A 19,107-nucleotide genomic window follows, 5' to 3' on the forward strand; every position below is an offset into this window, starting at 1 on the left:
AGCCAGTTGGGAAGCAAAGCAGGGCACCCCAAGGGCTTAGCCAGAGTCTAACTCAGCATAAAAAAACTTCCTAGCTTATACGGTGACCATTTCTTCCACTTACTCCCTGGGACAATGGAGGACTCATTGGCCTGGATAATAATAATAATAACGTCATTTGTTAAGCGCTTACTATGTGCCGAGCACTGTTCTAAGCGCCGGGGGAGATACAGGGTAATCGGGTTGTCCCACGTGGGGCTCACAGTCTTAATCCCCGTTTGACAGATGAGGGAACTGAGGCTCAGAGAAGTTAAGTGACTTGCCCAAAGTCGCACAAGTGATGGAGCCGGGATTAGAACCCACGGCCTCTGGAGCACAGTTGCCCAAGCTTGCCAATCCAGCCACCCTTGAAGGGATTGGGAAGTGAGGCAGCCTGGACTGGCAGATGTTGGTGAGGCCAAGAAGGGCCAGAGGCCGGCCAAGTGTCGTTGGAATAGGGGTCCTTGGCCCTGGCTTGCTTTTCCCCTAAAAGCTCTTTTTCCACATAGAGTATTCTGCTCAGAGGGAGCATTTGGGAGCTTCTAGACTGTGAGCCCACTGTCGGGTAGGGACTGTCTCTATATGGTGCTGACTTGTACTTCCCAAGCGCTTAGTACAGTGCTCTGCACACAGTAAGCGCTCAATAAATACGATTGATTGATTTGGGAGGAAATAGAGGCCAACAGACCAGGCCCCACCAATCCTTTGGTTGGTTCCCAGAACCCAGAAGTCGGCTTCAGGGGAAGCAGGCAGTCTCCACCTTGTTGAATTCCCCCAGGGGCTGGACATAGGAATTCCCGCAGACCTGAAGCAAAATGGTAGGGGCAGTGGGACTGCTGACAGAAGCCCTACTGGGGTATCGGCCCTCCCTCCCCACATCCGCCAAGCTAGCTCTTTTCCTCCCTTCAAGGCCCTACTGAGAGCTCACCTTCTCCAGGAGGCCTTCCCACACTGAGCCCCGTCCTTCCTCTCCCCCTCCTCCCCCCGCCTTACCCCCTTCCCTTCCCCACAGCACCTGTATATATGTTTGTACGTATTTATTACTCTATTTTACTTGTACATATTTATTCATTTTATTCTATTAATATGTTTTGTTTTGCTCTCTGTCTCCCCCTTCTAGACTGTGAGCCCACTGTTGGGTAGGGACCATCTCTATATGTTGCCAACTTGGACTTCCCAGGTGCTTAGTACAGTGCTCTGCACACAGTAAACGCTCAATAAATACGACAATGAATGAATGAATCGGCCAGTCTGGAGGAGCTGATACTCCTCCAGAGGTTATGCAGGCTGCCTGGCTCTTCTGTCACTTTACCAGAAAACTACAAGCTCCACAAATGTCACTGCCCAGGCAGGGATCCAAGAAATTGTAATCTTTTGGTCAGTCTAGTTGCTTTTGTCTAAAGCAGCAGCATGGACTGGGAGCCTGAAGGACCTGGGTTCTAATCCCAGCTCCGCCAGTCATTCATTCATTCATTCAATCGTATTTATTGAGCACTTACTGTGTGCAGAGCACTGGACTAAGCGCTTGGGAAGGGCAAGTTGGTAACATCTAGAGACGGTCCCTACTCAACAGTGGGCTCACAGTCTAGAAGGCACAGTCTGGGCCTTCCCAGACTGAGCCCCCTCCTTCCTCTCCATCCCCATCCCCCCGGCCTTACCTCCTTCCCCTCCCCACAGCACCTGTATATATGTTTGTATAGATTTATTACTCTATTTATTTATTTATTTCATTTCTACATATTTATTCTATTTATTTTATTTTGTTAATATGTTTTGTTTTGTCCTCCATCTCCCCCTTCTAGACTGTGAGCCCGCTGTTGGGTAGGGACCGTCTCTATCCGTTGCCAACTTGGACTTCCCAAGCGCTTAGTACAGTGCTCTGCACACAGTAAGCGCTCAATAAATACAATTGAATGAATGCTGTGTGACCCTGAGCGAGTCACTTCACTTCTTTGTGCCTCAGACACCTCATCTATAAAATGGGGATTAAGATTGTGAGCTCCATGTGGGACTTCGACTTTATCCAACCTGATTAACTTGCATCTCTCCCAGAATTTAGTACAGTGCCTGGCACATAGTAAGCACTTAATACCATTTTTAAAAAAAAAACAAAAAGTGGGCTTGGGTGTCAGATTCATTCATTCATTCATTCAATCGTATTTATTGAGCGCTTACTGTGTGCAGAGCACTGTACTAAGCACTCGGGAAGTACAAGTTGGCAACATATAGAGACGGTCCCTACCCAACAGTGGGCTCACAGTCTAGAATCAAGCAATCATATTTATTGAGCGCTTACTGTGTGCAGAGCACTGTACTAAGCGCTTGAAGAAGACCTGGGTTCTAATCCCAGCCGCACCACTTGTCTGCTGGGTGACCTTGGGCAATCTCCTTCACTTTTCCGTGTCTCTGTTTCCTCACTTGTACAACTGGGGAAGGAATGACCCACCCTTAGCCTGTGAGTCAGGGACTATGTGTGACAGGGACAGTCTCCAAACTGATCATCTTGTGTCTACCCCGAGCGCTTAGTACAGTACTTAATAAATACCACAATTATCATATTATTATTATGTTGCTTGTTAACACTTACTATGTGCCAAGCACTGTTCTAAACCCAGCGTTAGTTAAAAGTTAATCAGGTTGGACACAGTCCCTGTCCCATATGGGGCTACCAGTCTTAATCCTCATTTTACAGATGAGGTAACTGAGGCCCAGGGAAGTTAAGTGACTTGTCCAAGGTCACACAGCAGACAAGTGGCAGAGCCGGAATTAGAACCCAGGTCCTTCTGACTCCTAGGACCGGGTTCTAGCCACTAAGCAATGTTGCTTCTTAATAAATTACTATGATAATAATATAGAATAATACAATACTAGAACAATAGAATAAAACCAAGGGTATTTCTCCCTGGAAAAATCCAGCAAACCCTCTGAAAGTGAACAGGGGCCTCAGGTGTAGACCACGGGCTAATTCTCCAGCACGGAGATGAAAAAGCTTGATAAACTTGAATTAGGAAGGTAATGAAGCAGCGTGGCTCAGTGGAAAGAGCCCAGGCTTTGGAGTCAGAGGCCGTGGGTTCAAATCCCGGCTCCGCCACTTGTCAGCTGTGTGACTTTGGGCAAGTCACTTCGCTTCTCTGGGCCTCAGTTCCCTCATCTGTAAAATGGGGATGAAGACTGTGAGCCCCTCGTGGGACAAACTGATCACCTTGGATCTACCCCAGCGCTTAGAACAGTGCTTTGCACATAGTAAGTGCTTAACAATAATAATAATAATAATAATAATGGCATTTAATAAGTGCTTACTATGTGCAAAGCACTGTTCTAAGCACTGGGGGAGATACAAGGTCATCAGATTGTCCCACGGGGGGCTCAGTCTTCATCCCCATTTTACACATGAGGGAACTGAGGCCCAGAGAAGTGAAGTGACTTGCCCAAAGTCACACAGCTGACAAGCGGCGGAGCCGGGATTTGAACCCACGACCTCTGACTCCAAAGCCCGGGCTCTTTCCGCTGAGCCACGCTGCTTCTCTAAAAATACCAACATTATTATTATTATTATTATTAACGAGAAGCAGCGTGGCTCAGCGGAAAGAGCCCGGGCTTGGGAGTCAGAGGACGTGGGTTCAAATCCCAGCTCCGCCGCTTGTCAGCTGTGTGACTTGGGGCGAGTCACTTCGCTTCTCTGGGCCTCAGTTCCCTCACCTGTAAAACGGGGGTTAAGATTGTGAGCCCCACATGGGACAACCTGATCGCCTTGTATCCTCGCCAGCGCTTAGAAAAGCACTTTGTGCCTAGCAGGCGTGTAACAAATCCCAAAATTATGATTATTATTAAGACCCGTGTCCACCCAGTTACAGAGCTTTCCCCTGTGTCGCTCTGCCAGCTTTTCCAAGCGAACACACCCGTATCCCGGCTTCCTTTTCCCCTCCTCCCAGTCACCTCCACAGGACGATGACCCAGCTGCAGCACGAAAACAAGCAGCTGAGGAGCGAAGTCGAAGAGAAGCGGATGGAGACGGAACAGTCGAGGGTAAGCAGCCGCAGATTTCAGCTCGTGCAGTGGTGGGATTGCGGTGGGAAATGAACCCAAGCTGACGACAACTCCCAGATGATCACCTGGGATCTATTTATTACTCTATTTATTTATTTTACTTGTACCTATCTATTCTATTTATTTTATTTTGTTAGTATGTTTGGTTTTGTTCTCTGCCTCCCCCTTTTAGACTGTGAGCCCACTGTTGGGTAGGGACGGTCTCTATATGTTGCCAATTTGTACTTCCCAAGCGCTTAGTACAGTGCTGTGCACACAGAAAGCGCTCAATAAATACGACTGATGATGATGATGATCACCTATGGGCCGAAACCGGCCAGCCCCCCTCTGTATAAGATCCACGGGGGCACTCGGCTACCCCAAACCAAATGCTTCCTGAGCAAGGACTTGCCCTACTCTGCTTATTCAGTTTGAATAACAACTGAAATCCCTGCTCAGCTCAGCAGAAGTTAAGTATTTTTTATAATAATAATAATAATAATGTTGGTATTTGTTAAGTGCTTACTATGTGCCAAGCACTGTTCTAAGCGCTGGGGGAGATACAAGGTAATCAAATTGTCCCACATGGGGCTTACAGTCTTCACCCCCATTTTACAGATGAGGGAACTGAGCAGTGAAGTGACTTGCCCAAGGTCACACAGCAGACATGTGGCGGAGCCGGGATTCAAACCCATGACCTCTGACTCCAAAGCCCGTGCTCTTTATTTTTTAAATGATATTCATCAACAATAATAATAATAATGATGTTGGCATTCGTTAAGCACTTACTATGCACCAAGCACTGTTCTAAGCGCTGGGGTAGATACAAGGTAATCGGATTGTCCCACATGGGGCTCGGTCGTCATCCCCATTTTACAGATGAGGTAACTGAGGCCCAGAGAATAATAATAATTGGCATTTGTTAAGCGCTTACTATGTGCAAAGCACTGTTCTAAGCGCTGGGGAGGATACAGGGTGATCAGGTTGTCCCACGGGGGGCTCACAGTCTCAATCCCCATTTTACAGATGAGGTAACTGAGGCCCAGAGAATAATAATAATTGGCATTTGTTAAGCGCTTACTATGCGCAAAGCACTGTTCTAAGCGCTGGGGAGGATACAGGGTCATCAGGTTGTCCCACGGGGGGCTCACAGTCTTAATCCCCATTTTACAGATGAGGTAACTGAGGCCCAGAGAAGTTAAGTGACTTGCCCAAGAGCACACAGCAGACAAGTGGCGGAGTTGGGATACGAACCCCTGACCTCTGACTCCAAAGCCCGGGCTCTTTCCACTGAGCCACGCTGCTCCTCTAAGCAGAAGAGAAGTTAAGTGACTTACCCAAGGTCACACAGCTGACGAGTGGCAGAGCCGGGATTAGAACCCATGACCAAAGCCCGGGCGCTTTCCACTAAGCCACACTGTATTAAGCCCTTACCGCGTACCGGCCACTGTAGTAAGCGCCGGAGTACGTACAAGCTGATCAGGTTGGGCACAGTCCACGTCCTGCGTGAGGCTGACAGTCTTAATCCCCATTTTACAGATGAGGCACAGAGAAGTTAAGTGACTTTCCCACGATCACACAGCAGACGAGTGGCTTAGCTGGGATTAGAAACCAGGCCCTTCTCAGTCCCAGGTTGGGGCTCTATCCACTAGGCCACACTGCTTCTCATCTTGGAAAAAGCAGACTAGCCGCCAAACCTCCGTGATTCAGCTTCCATCCCTTTTAACCTGTCGTTTCTGAGGCGGAGAACTACTATAAGGACCATACCCCATCCTACGGTGGAAAGTGCCCTGCCTTGGTCTTCCTCGCTTCCTGCGGAGCTGGGGGCCGGACGACCTTCGTGGCCAAGCCGCGCGCTCCTTTGGGATGCCCGTCGCCCTCAGCTGACTCAGGGATGGCCTCTTGAACCTCCCATCATCATCAATCGTATTTATTGAGCGCTTACTGTGTGCAGAGCACTGTACAAAGCGCTTGGGAAGTACAAATTGGCAACATCTAGAGACGGTCCCTACCCAACAGTGGGCTCACAGTCTAAAAGGGGGAGACAAAACCAAACATACTAACAAAATAAAGAGAAACAGCGTGGCTCAGTGGAAAGAGCATGGGTTTTGGAGTCAGGGGTCATGGGTTCAAATCCCGGCTCCGCCAATTGTCAGCTGTTTGACTTTGGACAAGTCACTTAGCTTCTCAATGCCTCAGCTGCCTCATCTGTAAAATGGGGATTAAGACCGTGAGCCCCCCGTGGGACAACCTGATCACCTTGTGGCCTCCCCAGCGCTTAGAACAGTGCTTTGCACATAGTAAGTGCTTAATAAATGCCATTAAAAAAAAAAATAGAATAGATACGTACAAGCTCCCAGTCAGCTCTAACTCCTCGCATTTGATTTCTTCTGCCCTAAGGTCAAAACTGTCTTTTTTTTTTTTTGCCTCCTCCCAGGTTCTTCGTTACAGTGACTTGGCTCCCTGCCCAGGGCAGCATCATCAGCGACAGCTCCTAGGAGAAAAATGAGTGCCCACGGCCTTGTTTTGATTTTAATCGGACCGTTCACCTGAATCTGGGGCCGGCCAAGGCCCTGGCCTACTTGGTGCTCCCTCCGCGGTGTGGTTCGGTCCTGTCCACGCACCACAGCCGAGGAAGGAGCCTCAGGACTATCCCAGCAGCCCCAGAGCTGGCTCCGTGGGGCCCAAACTTTACCATTAAAGCAATATTTATAATAATAATAATAATAATGATGATGGCATTTATTAAGCGCTCATTACATGCACCGTTCTAAGCGCCGGGGAGGTTACAAGGTGATCAGGTTGTCCCATGGGGGGCTCGCAGTCTTAATCTCCATTTTACAGATGAGGTAACTGGGGCCCAGAGAAGTGAAGCGACTTGCCCAAAGTCACCCAGCTGACAATTGGCAGAGCAGGGATTTGAACCCATGACCTCTGACTCCGAAGCCCGGGCTCTTTCCATTGAACCACGCTGCTTCCCAAGCACTTCTTTATGAGTGCTTGGCTACACGTTCCCGGTTACCTACGCCCGAAGCCGCTCCTCGGGGTTAAATAATAATAATGATGGCATTTATTAAGCGCTTACTATGTGCAGAGCACTGTTCTAAGCGCTGGCGGGGATACAAGGTGATCAAGTTGTCCCACGTGGGGCTCACAGTCTTAATCCCCATTTTACAGATGAAGCTCAGAGAAGTTAAGTGACTTGCCCAAGGTCACACAGCAGACGTGGCGGAGTCGGGATTCAAACCCATGACCTCTGACTCCAAAGCCCGGGCTCTTTCCACCGAGCCACGCTGCTTCCATCCCCAATCCAGGCCGGATCGCGGTGTATTTCTAGCACCTCTGAGTCCCAAGAGGAAGGGCTTTGGTTTGTTTCAATCAATCAATCAATCAATCGTATTTATTGAGTGCTTACTATGTGCAGAGCACTGTACTAAGCGCTTGGGAAGTACAAATTGGCAACACATAGAGACAGTCCCTACCCAACAGTGGGCTCACGGTCTAAAAGGGGAGTTTAAGAGTTTAACATCCTGTGGTAAAAACCTTTGAGTCTTTTACCAGTAGGAAATAAGCTAATGAAGAAACTCCCAGGGAGAGGAGTGAAAGAGGATGGGTGTAAACTCTTTCACGGTGGCACTGAGGTTGAAGAGAGCAGCCCCCTCACCCTGCCTTAGCTCCAGTATCCGTGGTCACCTTCATCACTGCGCTTTCCTCCCTCAGCACAGATCCAAGACTTTTAGACTGTGAGCCCACCGTTGGGTAGGGACTGTCTCTATATGTTGCCAATTTGTACTTCCAAAGCGCTTAGTACAGTGCTCTGCACATAGTAAGCGGTCAATAAACACGATTGATGATGATCCAAGAAGACCATCCGGTTTCCTGTGTGTCAGAAGCAGGAGAATACAACGGCCTGAAAATATTCCCTACTCAATGTCCCCTTGGCCTTTTAGAGCAAGCTGAAGCAGTTGTTGATCCTTTAACGGCTTCTGAGACAACAGCGGCAAAAGAGCCAAGCGGGTCTTGGAAGTGGGAGGGAGAAGTGATGGGCAATCCCAGGGAGTGCAGCTAACAGATGTACCTGGCTGCCAGGAGGATACAGGAAAACTCCTGAAATTAAGGCCCCATCTTAACGTGTATAGTTTAAAGAAAAAGAGTCCAGCTCGAGGCAGACGAAGAACGAGGAAGAGAGGGGTATGAGATCTACAACTAGACGGGATGTGAATGGGATAGGAGAGAGCTCGGAGCCTGGCCCTGAAGCCCGCTGCTTTGGGGTTGGTGGAAGAGCGAGTGTCATTCGAACAGGTCAGTACAATCTATAGCCACCTAGAATGGGAGAAATGCCCTTCCCCTGCCAGTGTCAGGCTTCCCGAACAGCCGCCCTGCCGGCATCGCTCCCATATCCATACCTTTCTCCTGGTGAGGTCCTGCTTCCATCCTTCCTCACAGTGGGAAATAATAGTGGCCTTCTTGGGCCCTTCTCCACGGCCCCCAGCATCCAGCCGAGAGAGCCTCCACCCGTTCCAGGAAGCCGAGGAACAGCAAGCCCCTCGCTGCCGAGGAGACGGACGGCGCGCAGCTCCTTCTCCCCCGTCTTACCTCCTTCCCTTCCCCACAGCACCTGTATATATGTATATATGGTTGTACATATTTAGTACTCTATTTTACTTGTACATTTCTATCCTATTTATTTTATTTTGTTGGTATGTTTGGTTCTGTTCTCTGTCTCCCCCTTTTAGACTGTGAGCCCACTGCTGGGTAGGGACTGTCTCTATGTGTTGCCAATTTGTACTTCCCAAGCGCTTAGTACAGTGCTCTGCACATAGTAAGCGCTCAATAAATACGATTGATTGATTGATTAAAGGCAGCGAGCCAGTCCGCCTGCCCCGGTGCACCAAACAGTAAGAAAAAGGCGGATCATCAGTGAGTGCCGCGTTAACCATCAATGCGGCACTCTCCGATCCCCCTTTCGACGGAATCTCACCGGAGCAGGGGAAGGGGGAAGACCCACCGGGAAGCCAGTGCAAGTGAGAGGCTCTCACATTCTCCTCGACCCGGGCTCCTGGAGATTCGGCAAAGGTGACTCTGGTCTCCTGAACGGTATGTTTTCATACCTGCTTTGGAGATCAGTAGGACTGAAATTCACAAAAATAGTTTTTAAACCTCTCATGTGGGTGTGGCAGTCAAATACCTCACCAAATACCTACAGCTGGCAGGGAAGAGAGGTGAGATGGGAAAGCAGTGGGTCTTTTTTTACCCGTGGCACGAGATAACAACAACTGTGGTATTTGTTAAGCGGTTCTTATGTGCCAGGCACTGTACTGAGCGCTGGGGTGAACACGAGCAAATAGGGTTGGATACAGTCCCTGCCCCACATGGGGCTCACAGTCTCGATCCCCATTTTACAGATGAGGTAACTGAGGCCCAGAGACTTGGAGTGACTTGACCAAGGTCACAGAGCAGACGAGTGGCAGAGCCGGGATTAGAATCCATGACCACCCGACTCCCAGGGCCGTGCTCTATCCACTAACACCATGTTGCTCCTCTATCCACAGGCATCAAAACCCCAAACCCGAGTAAATTGCTTCCCGTCTTCCAGGAGCCCAGTTTTCCACCGTTTACGGATCAGGCAGGGCAAGATGGCAACTGTTCCCTGCTGACTTACCCTTCCTCCTGCCCACCCCCAAACCTTGGGAATCCAGGCATCCCGACGGAGGCGTCGACGCTGACACTCCAGCCCCAGCTGAAACTCACTTGGCGCAAAAACCACGCAGGGGCGGATCCAGTTGAGGGACGGCGGCTAAGAGGGCGCGACGCCTGAGAAGGCCAACTGCCACAGGCGCGAGGCGCTGCTTGACAGGACCGAGATAAGCTCGGTCCTCCTGGTGTAACGACTCCGTCTTTTATAGGAAAATCAATAAGCTGCGTCTTACAGTACCTTTCTGTCAATACGCGGCCCTTCAAGGAGCCGGGAGCGGGCCGAGCGGCCGCTAATCAGAGCTAATGGAGCTGACCGGGCCGAGGGCTCGTTATAATCATCAATCGTATTTATTGAGCGCTTACTATGTGCAGAGCACTGTACTAAGCGTTATAAGAGCCGATCTGTCCGGTGACACTTCTCACGCTCACGGAAGGCCAGACCGCACACGCTCTCCGGCCTTGATGCCGCTCGCTCCGCCCGGAGCGGAGCTGCCGGACCCCACCTGAACCCGCCGCCTACTCGTTCTACCCTCGTGGCAAAGCCCGTTTCTTGCCAGGCCGACGCTGCCCCTTCCTTCCCCTCAGACGCCTTCCTCGCCGCAGTCTTTAGGGTGAGGAGGAAAAGGGTGGTTCCTGGGACGGAAAAACAAAAGTGGAGCCGGAGCTCGCCAGTAGCCCCTGGGTGAGGTGGCTGGATGTGGGGAGTCCCCCCCCCCCAAAAAAAAAAGGAACAGGCAGAAATGCGATGACGTTTTTACAAACAATAAAATTATTTGTAAAGTTGTAAGCAGGTTACAGTCCCGCCCGCCCCGCCCCCCGGCCCATCCGTTTTACTGCTTTACATGAGGATTAAAAAAACGAGACACGGCAGCCACAGCAAAGTTACATCTCTACACCGGACCGGCCAGGGTCGGCTCGCCGGGCCCGGTCCGCGTGCTGCCCGGTGACTCTGGCGGCAGGTCGGTCCACTGTTGTTGGGCCGGAGAGGAGGCCCGGAGGAACCGGCCCCGCCGCGGGGGGCCGGCCTCCGCCCAACGTGCCGCGGGCAGGGGGCTGGCGGGTGCTGGCAGCCAGCACGTTTCCAGAGGGGGAGGCCTCGGCAGGAGCGCCGTCCCCTACGATCCGGAGCGGAAAACGTCCCGGTGACCAGTGAGCTCCGGCAGGCCCCAGAACCACTGGCCCAGCTCCCCGCCCCTACAGACCGAAGCGGGCTGGGGTGCGGCGGGGAGTCATGGGCTCCCCTTGCTCCTTTCGCCCGGGGGTGTAGATCTTCACAGACCTAGACGGAGAGAGCAGGGGGAGTTTATTCACTCAGGCATTCAGAAGTATTTAGGGAGCGCCTACTGTGTGCAAAGCACTGTACTAAGCTCTTGGAAGAGTACCACAGAACGACTTCTAGACTGTGAACCCACTTGTGGGTAGGGACCGTCTCTATATCAATCAATCAATCGTATTTATTGAGCGCTTACTGGGTGCAGAGCACTGGACTAAGCGCTTGGGAAGTACAAGTCGGCAACACACAGAGACAGTCCCTACCCAACGGCAGGCTCACAGTCTAGAAGGGGGAGACAGAGAACAAAACCAAACATATTGACAAAATAAAATAAATAGAATAGATATGTACAAGATAGAGTAATAAATATATACAAACATATATACATATATACAGGTATATGTTGCCAACTTGTACTTCCCAAGCGCTTAGTACAGTGCTCGGCACACAGTAAGCGCTTAATAAATGCCATTATTATTATTATTATTAATAAATACGATTGAATGAATGAACTTGTACTTCCCAAGCGCTTAGTACAGTGCTCTGCACACAGTAAGCGCTCAATAAATACGATTGATGATGATGATGATGATGAATGAATGAATGAACAGAGTCCCTGCCCACAACGAGCTCACAGTCTAGCGGGGAATGAGCACGAACACCGGCCCGGCCCGAAGCCACCCGCTGGACTGGAGCTTGTTGTGGGCGGGGGATGTGTCTACCAACTCTACTGTAGCGTACTCTCCCGAGCGCTTAGTAAATAGTGCTCTGAACACAGTAAGCGCTCAGCACGTAGCAGTGATTGATTAAGAAAGCGAGCGGAGGGAACGTCTGCCTCGCAGGGAGAAGCAGCGTGGCTCAGTGGAAAAGAGCCCGGGTTTTGGAGTCAAAGGTCACGGGTTCAAATCCCTGCTCTGCCAATTGTCAGCTGGGTGACTTTGGGCAAGTCACTTCACTTCTCTGGGCCTCAGTTTTCTCATCTGTAAAATGGGGATTAAGACTGTGAGCCCCCCGTGGGACAACCTGATCACCTTGTAAGCTCCCCAGCACTTAGAACAGTGCTTTGCACAAAGTAAGCGCTCAATAAATGCCATTATTATTATTATTATTAAAGAAGCAAATACAGAAACGGGTGCGAGTCTTCCTAGGTAAGGCCACGAGGCCACAATCTGCCCCGCTTTCTCTCCCGGGCCATTCGAGGTCCCAAACCTGGCGGAGTCTAGGGATGGAAGAGGGGGCCCATCCCTGCCGCGGTCAGACCTCAGGCCCGCCCCGGGGAGGGACCCCCATCTCGGACCGGCCCCTCACCTCACGCTCCCCAGAGGGTTCCGCTTTTCCTGCTCCTGCCGGCGGGCACGCAGTTGCTCCTCCGCCAGGGCCATCTCCTCCTCCATGGCAGAAGCCTCCTCTTTAGCCCGCCGACGATTCTCCTGGGGACCGGGAAGAAGAGCAAAGCCTCAGGGGGCCGGGAACATATACGGCCGCTCCTGAGGGTGGGGACCCTGCTTCTCACCCTCACCTCTGTGCCTCGCCGCTGCCCTCTCCTATAGGTAGACTGAGTCAACCTGAGTTTTGGTTACGTTCACATAGGCTCATTAACTCAGGATATATGTATATATGTTTGTACATATTTATTACTCTATTTATTTTACTTGTACATATCTATTCTATTTTATTTTGTTAGTATGTTTTGTTTTGTTCTCTGTCTCCCCTTTTTAGACTGTGAGCCCGCTGTTGGGTAGGGACTGTCTCTATATGTTGCCAATTTGTACTTCCCAAGCGCTTAGTACAGTGCTCTGCACATAGTAAGCGCTCAATAAATACGATTGATGATGATGATGACCCAAGTAACCGCCTCGTTTTCTCCCATCAGAGCTGTTCAAGCCTTGCTCCCTCGCTGTGTGCTAACCCCTCAGAGACCTTATCTGTCCCGAAGGAAAGAGGAAATTCTCGGACTGAGGAGCTCTTGTGATTAAGCGTGAAGGAAAAGAACATTCCCCTTTCTCCTGATCCAGGTCAGGACTGCTTCGCTGCCGACTCACGGCTAAGTTTTAGCCCAGGATGATGGCCAGTGAAGGGCAACCCCGCTCCGTGCCTTTTCCCTCCATCCCATCTTTACTAGGACTCTCCCTTGGGAGACCATCCCAGCTGAGCCAAGCGGGGGAGATCCTTACCTGGCGCGACTTCCCCGCGTGTTTGATGCTGTAGAACATGGGTCCCAGCTCTGCTAACCACTCTCCGTCCACAGCCGTCACACACTGCATGTACTCCTGCAGGGAAATTTCGGGGGGAGGAGAGTTGGGATCCAATAGCCCAAAAGTTGCTGCAGGGCTACATCATCATCATCATCACCAATCGTATTTATTGAGCGCTTACTATGTGCAGAGCATGTCTACCAACTGTTGGATTGTACTCTCCCAAGCGCTTCATAGAGCGCTCTGCTCACAATAAGCGCTCAATAAATACCACTGATTGATGGATTGGGAACGGGCACCAACTCCAAGACCATGTTCCCATTCCAGCTCCCGCCCGATCAGGAGTAGCAAAATGCCAACTCCCCACCTCCTTTCCTTAACCCCATTTCGTCACCCTTCCGTGGAAGGAGCCCATTTCTGGTGAAAAAGCCCACTGGCTCCTTCCCCCTGAGCGAGGCAAGACACAATCTGCTTGTCCTGGGACAGTGGGGTTCTTACAGATGAACATCTCTGTTCAAAGCTCCCTCTTCCCCTTCCCAACCCACCCTCCAGCAACTTTCCCACTAAGACCAGGCAGAATCAGGCCCCGAGCATCGCAGGAAGACCGAGACCCTTCTGCAGGGGGGTCCAACATTCCCACGAGACAAGAAGGGCGCGCTCACCTTGGTGGTCATGACCAACTCGTGGTATACTATATAGTCTGGCGTGTAGCCCATTCCAAAGAGGGAACTGGTCGGGTGCAGGTGGCAGGGCATGCCCGTCCGGATGTTCACGTACTCTCCGATACCCTAGGGAAGACTGAGCCCGTCAGAGACCCTCCACGCAGACGGTGCAACTGCACTCCTTGAAAATGCCCGTGAAATACTTAACTGGGCCTCAAACGTCCCGCTGTTTTAAACACGGGGCAATCAGATCTAGGCCCAAGCTGGACGTCTGCATGAAACCAAGGGAAATGGGAAGATCCTGGCCCCGGCGGCCCTTTTCCCCCGCCTCCTCTTTACTCACCTGTAAATTTACGAGAATCCAGGGGCAGACCACCACTCTCCCCAGCTTCCAAGCTCTACTAAAATCCCATCTCCCCAAAAGGCCTTCCCTGACCGTCTCTTCCCCTATTCACCCTCCCTTCTATGTCACCTCTGCACTTATGTCAGTATTCCTTAACCTTGTGGATATTCACCCCACCCCCAGCCCCATGGCACTTCTGTACACATCCATCTGAAATTTATTTTCATGTCTGTCTTCCTCTCTGGTCTGTAAGTTCCTAGTGGGCAGGGATCACGTCTATCTCCTCTTATTGTACTGTTATCTCCCAACCACTCAGTACAGGTACCACAGGTACCACTCAGTAGCTGTATATATGTCTGCACATACTTATTACTCTATTTATTTATTTCACTTGTACATATTTATTCTATTTATTTTATTTTGTTAATATGCTCTGTTTTGTTGTCTGTCTCCCCCTTCTTGACTGTGAGCCCGCTGTTGGGTAGGGACCGTCTCTATATGTTGCCAATTTGTACTTCCCAAGCACTTAGTACAGTGCTCTGCACACAGTCAGCGCTCAATAAATACGACTGAATGAATGAATGAATACAATTGTTTGTGTACAATAAATACCACTGACTTGACTTAATTTTCCTTCCCTCCAAGTACCTACCACAGAAAGTCTTCCCAAACTAACTCCGTAAGTCCATCATTCCTCCTCAGCACCTGCATATTTCTTGGCACGGTACGCTGTCGTTTGTGGCCTCTGACCAACGCCTTCCCCTGTCTTATTTTGACTCAGGTATTTGTTGGCCCTCCCTCCCCCCGGTGGGAACGGGGCCGTGTTTTTTCTCTCTAACACCTCTGAACCCCAATACAACCCCCTGCCCCCGGCGCAGAGACCGCCGGCTCCATCCCGCCCTCACGGCTCTCACCTTCAGCTTGGCTGCCTGGTGGAAATAGGCAGCGCAGATGCACTTCCTGACGATGTCCCAGTCTGTGCCACACGATGCCATGCTCATCCGCTGCTGCACCATGATGTCCTTCAATTGGGCGCGCACCTCCCGCACCTGGAATGGGGCACGGCGGCCTCAGGTCCTGGCCGAACGGCCCCAACCCCTCCCCAGGCCGGGGCCCTCTCGGGGGGCACCTTCCACGCGCCCCAAAACCCTCAGCCCCGCTTTTACTCACCTCCCACTCCCTTCTGTGTCGCCCTGACTCGCTCCCTTAGGTCTTGCCCCTTCCCCCAGCCTCGGAGCACTTATACTGTGCCTCGTTCTCACCCGTCCCGCCGTCAACCCGCAGCCCACGTCATTCCCCTAGCCTGAAATGCCCTCCCTCTGCACATCTTCCTCCCTTCAAAGCCCTACTGAGAGCTCACCTCCTCCAGGAGGCCTTCCCACACTAAGTCCCCTCCTTCCTCTCCCCACAGCACCTGTATATATGTTTGTACATATTTATTACTATTATTACTATTATTATTACTATTTATTATTTACATTATTATATATTATATTATATATTATATTATATATTATATTTATAGTAATAATATTACTATTTATTACTAGCGCTTAGTACAGTGCTCTGCACATAGTAAGCGCTCAGTAAATACGATTGATGATGATATTACTCTATTTTACTTGTACATATTTACTATTCCATTTATTTTATTTTGTTAATATGTCCTGTTTTGTTGTCTGTCTCCCCCTTCTAGACTGTGAGCCCGCTGTTGGGTAGGGACCGTCTCTATACGTTGCCAACTTGTACTTCCCAAGCACTTAGTCCAGTGCTTTGCACACAGTAAGCGCTCAATAAATAAGACTGAATGAATGAATGAATAGTGCTTTGCACATAGTAAGCGCTTAACAAAGGCCATCATTATTATTATTATTATTATTATGTATATACCTGTAATTTTATCGATTTGTGCTGATTGATGTGTGCCTCCCCCCATCTAGACTGTGAGCTTGTTGGAGGACGGGACTGTCACTGTTTATTTCTGTATTGCACTTTCCCTGGGTTGGGACCGTCTCTATATGTTGCCAACTTGTACTTCCCAAGCGCTTAGTACAGTGCTCTGCACACGCCTGAATGAACGACTGAATGACCCGGGGCGGAAACAACGCTCCGACGACTACCTTCCGCATGGCCTTGGCATGGATGAAGTGATCGTTGCACCACAAGGTAGAGTAGCTATTTTTCTTCCACTGCAGGTACACATTCAGATAGGTCAGGTGGTCGCTTTCGGGCACCGCAAACTTCTCCCGGATCTGATCGCTCTCCTCTTCCCGGCCCTGGAGGAGGATAAAAAGAGAGGCGGGATGGCGGGGAACTGGAGACCGGCCCACGTGGGCGTCCAGGCCGATCGCGGCCGCCCCCCGCCCTCTCCTCGGTGCTACCTCGGACAACTCGAGCAGCGTTTTCCCGACTCGGTGATCCCGGTGGACTTCCCTCCTTCTCCCACCCGCCCCGAGCCCACCCCGACCCAGAGGAGCCCGCTCCCGTGGCTGCCAAGGAGCAACGGGGGCGGGACGAGATCTCCCCGCTCCGCACCTTAGGCCTGTAGAAGATGGCGGGGACGGACAGCATGGAGACGATAAGCAAGATCTCCGAGCTGCAGCCCATGTCACACGACACGATGAGCATCTTGGAAAGGGCGGGGTCCAAGGGGAACTCCACCATCAGCCGGCCCGTGGAGGTCAGCCCACCTGCAGGACGGCGGCACAACGCACGACTCGGCGACGGGGAGGAGCGGGAGGGAAGGAAGGAGGGGGCGGGAGCTGGGGGGTGCCGGGTTGGGTACCTGTGTTATCCATGGCCCCCAGGATCCAAAGCTGGTACATAGAGTTCAGCATGTTATCCTCAGGGGGCGGGTCCATGAAGTGGAACTGCAGCAGGTCCTGGACCCCGAGGGATTTCAGCAGCAGCACCACGTTGGCCAGGTTCGTCCGCTGGATCTCGGGCACTGTCGTGGTCAGCAGCTCGTTCTTGTAGGCGCTCTGGGTGTACAGCCTGGACGGGGCCCGACACGGACACGACAGTCAAGGACCGCCCCTCCAGTTTCGCTGCACTGGACTCTCCCAAGGGCTTAACACGGTGCTCTGCTCGCAGCAAGCGCTCGGTAAACACCGGGATTAAGGGATCGACGAGCTCGGCTCCTCGGTCTCGGGCCGTCTGTCCTCCTCAGCACCTCGCGGAGGAACGTGTGCTCCGGATCCCGGGGCGGTGACAGGAGGAGAGATCTCCAGGGCCTTTTCCTCCCACTTCAACAATTCGAGTCTCACCGATTCCAAAGTCGGCACCGAACACCCAGCCTCGCTGCCTTAGAGGCACACCACAGAGGTAATAAACCATTCCCCCGGCATCCAGAAGATTGGTTGGGCGGTGGGGGGGCCCTATTGAAGATCTAGAGGACCCCAACCCAGGATGCTCGGTCCATATACGTCCAGAAAGTATTTAGAGCCTCTCTTGGCACCAGGCAGCTCCAAAAGCTGCCAGCTTTCCACGCTCACCTCTTGGAGCATATGCACGTTAAAAGTTTAGGTAGTTTCCAAGTGCAAACACTAGTCCTGGAATTACCAGCTCCTAGAGGATCACGGGCACTCCCTCACCCCTACTAATGCTTGCCACAGCCGCAAGAAAGACGCGGTCGACCCCCACTAAGGCGCTAAGTTCCCTTGTTCCTCAGCTGCCATACGTTTCGTTCATTTAATGAAAGTGACGTCTGATCGAGGACAACGAGGTCAGATGTCCTAATTGATGCGTGCCCAAACCCAACGGCTGAGAGAACCATCCACTTGGGGACACAGACAAAGGAGCTTCCCACTGGACAGCTAGACTCTAAATAATAATAATAATGGCATTTGTTAAGCGCTTACTGTTGTGCCAGACACTGTTCTAATCGCCGGGGTAGGTACGAGATAATCGGGTTGGACGCCGTCCCTGTCTCGCATGGGGCTCCCAGGCTTAATCCCTATTTTACAGATGAGGGAACTGAGGCACAGAGAAGTTAAGTGACTTGTCCAAGGTCACACAGAAGACAAGAAGATGGGCACTCAAGTCCTTCTGACTCCGAGGCCGGTGCTCTATCCTCTAGGCCACGCTGCTTCTCAGCTGTGTGACTCTGGGCAAGTCACTTCGCTTCTCTGGGCCTCAGTTCCCTCATCTGGAAAACGGGGATTAAGACTGTGAGCCCCAAGTGGGACCACCTGATCACCCTGTAACCCCCCCGCGGTGCTTAGAACGGTGCTTTGCACATAGTAAGCACCTAATACGACCATTATTATTATTATTATTACTATAGGCAGGGAATATGTCTGTTATACTGTCATACTGTACTCTCCCGAGTGCTTAGTACAGCGCTCCGCTCAATAAATACGACTGAGAGCCAACCTCCCGCTGAGCTCCGAACCGGGGCACTAGTGGGATTGCCCTTCTCCTGCCCACCAGACACCAGAGAAGCGGACTCCTCTTGCCACCCCACGAGCCCAGAGAGTCCTCGGCCTTCACCCACCTGCCAGCCAGCCGGCCACCTGGGCAGGGCCCCCCGAACGCCAGCCTTCCAGCAGGACGCCTACCTGAAGCACTGACCTGGGCCCGTCCTGCCAGCTCGCCCCGACCTCTGGTTGGCGTTGGCCTGGCTAATCGGGTAGATCTGCAGAGCGTCCATCCCGATCCTGGGATTGAAGACCTAGGAGACGGGGCGGCGGGGGACCGGTCAACGGTGCGGCGAGACCCTGCAATGCAGCTCCGGCACGGGAAAGCGCGGAAGCGACCCGGTCGCCTCCCGCCACGCTGTAGCGACCTGAGGCGGCAGCAACATTGGGGCAGACGGGCCAAACAAAACGCACCTTCCGGGATAGCGTCCACCCTGCAGTTTAAGCCGTTTAGCTCCAGGTGAATCTAACTGTT

General features: G+C 51.6%; 2 protein-coding genes across 6 annotated transcripts in view; one reads left to right on the plus strand and one right to left on the minus strand.

The window, feature by feature from the left end:
* Window positions 1-6,741, plus strand: part of PMFBP1 (polyamine modulated factor 1 binding protein 1) — a 136,452-nt gene extending 129,711 nt beyond the window's left edge. For all 4 annotated transcript variants that reach the window (XM_038754057.1, XM_038754056.1, XM_038754058.1 and 1 more), the window contains 2 exons: window positions 3,951-4,044; window positions 6,482-6,741. In XM_038754057.1, coding sequence (XP_038609985.1) covers window positions 3,951-4,044; window positions 6,482-6,553 — 166 coding nt within the window. In that variant the 3' untranslated portion in view covers window positions 6,554-6,741. The remainder of the gene's footprint in view (window positions 1-3,950; window positions 4,045-6,481) is intronic.
* Window positions 6,742-10,487: 3,746 nt separating this feature from the next.
* DHX38 (DEAH-box helicase 38) overlaps window positions 10,488-19,107 on the minus strand; it is a 35,820-nt gene continuing 27,200 nt past the window's right edge. For both annotated transcript variants that reach the window (XM_038753997.1, XM_038753996.1), the window contains 9 exons: window positions 18,774-18,886; window positions 17,000-17,208; window positions 16,750-16,904; window positions 16,335-16,490; window positions 15,129-15,263; window positions 13,872-13,997; window positions 13,189-13,284; window positions 12,323-12,444; window positions 10,488-11,020 (listed from right to left, as the gene is read on the minus strand). In XM_038753997.1, the coding sequence (XP_038609925.1) occupies window positions 10,936-11,020; window positions 12,323-12,444; window positions 13,189-13,284; window positions 13,872-13,997; window positions 15,129-15,263; window positions 16,335-16,490; window positions 16,750-16,904; window positions 17,000-17,208; window positions 18,774-18,886 (1,197 nt within the window). In that variant the 3' untranslated portion in view covers window positions 10,488-10,935. The remainder of the gene's footprint in view (window positions 11,021-12,322; window positions 12,445-13,188; window positions 13,285-13,871; window positions 13,998-15,128; window positions 15,264-16,334; window positions 16,491-16,749; window positions 16,905-16,999; window positions 17,209-18,773; window positions 18,887-19,107) is intronic.

The sequence above is a fragment of the Tachyglossus aculeatus genome, chromosome 11 (genome assembly GCF_015852505.1).
Source record: "Tachyglossus aculeatus isolate mTacAcu1 chromosome 11, mTacAcu1.pri, whole genome shotgun sequence".
NCBI classification, from domain to species: domain Eukaryota; kingdom Metazoa; phylum Chordata; class Mammalia; order Monotremata; family Tachyglossidae; genus Tachyglossus; species Tachyglossus aculeatus.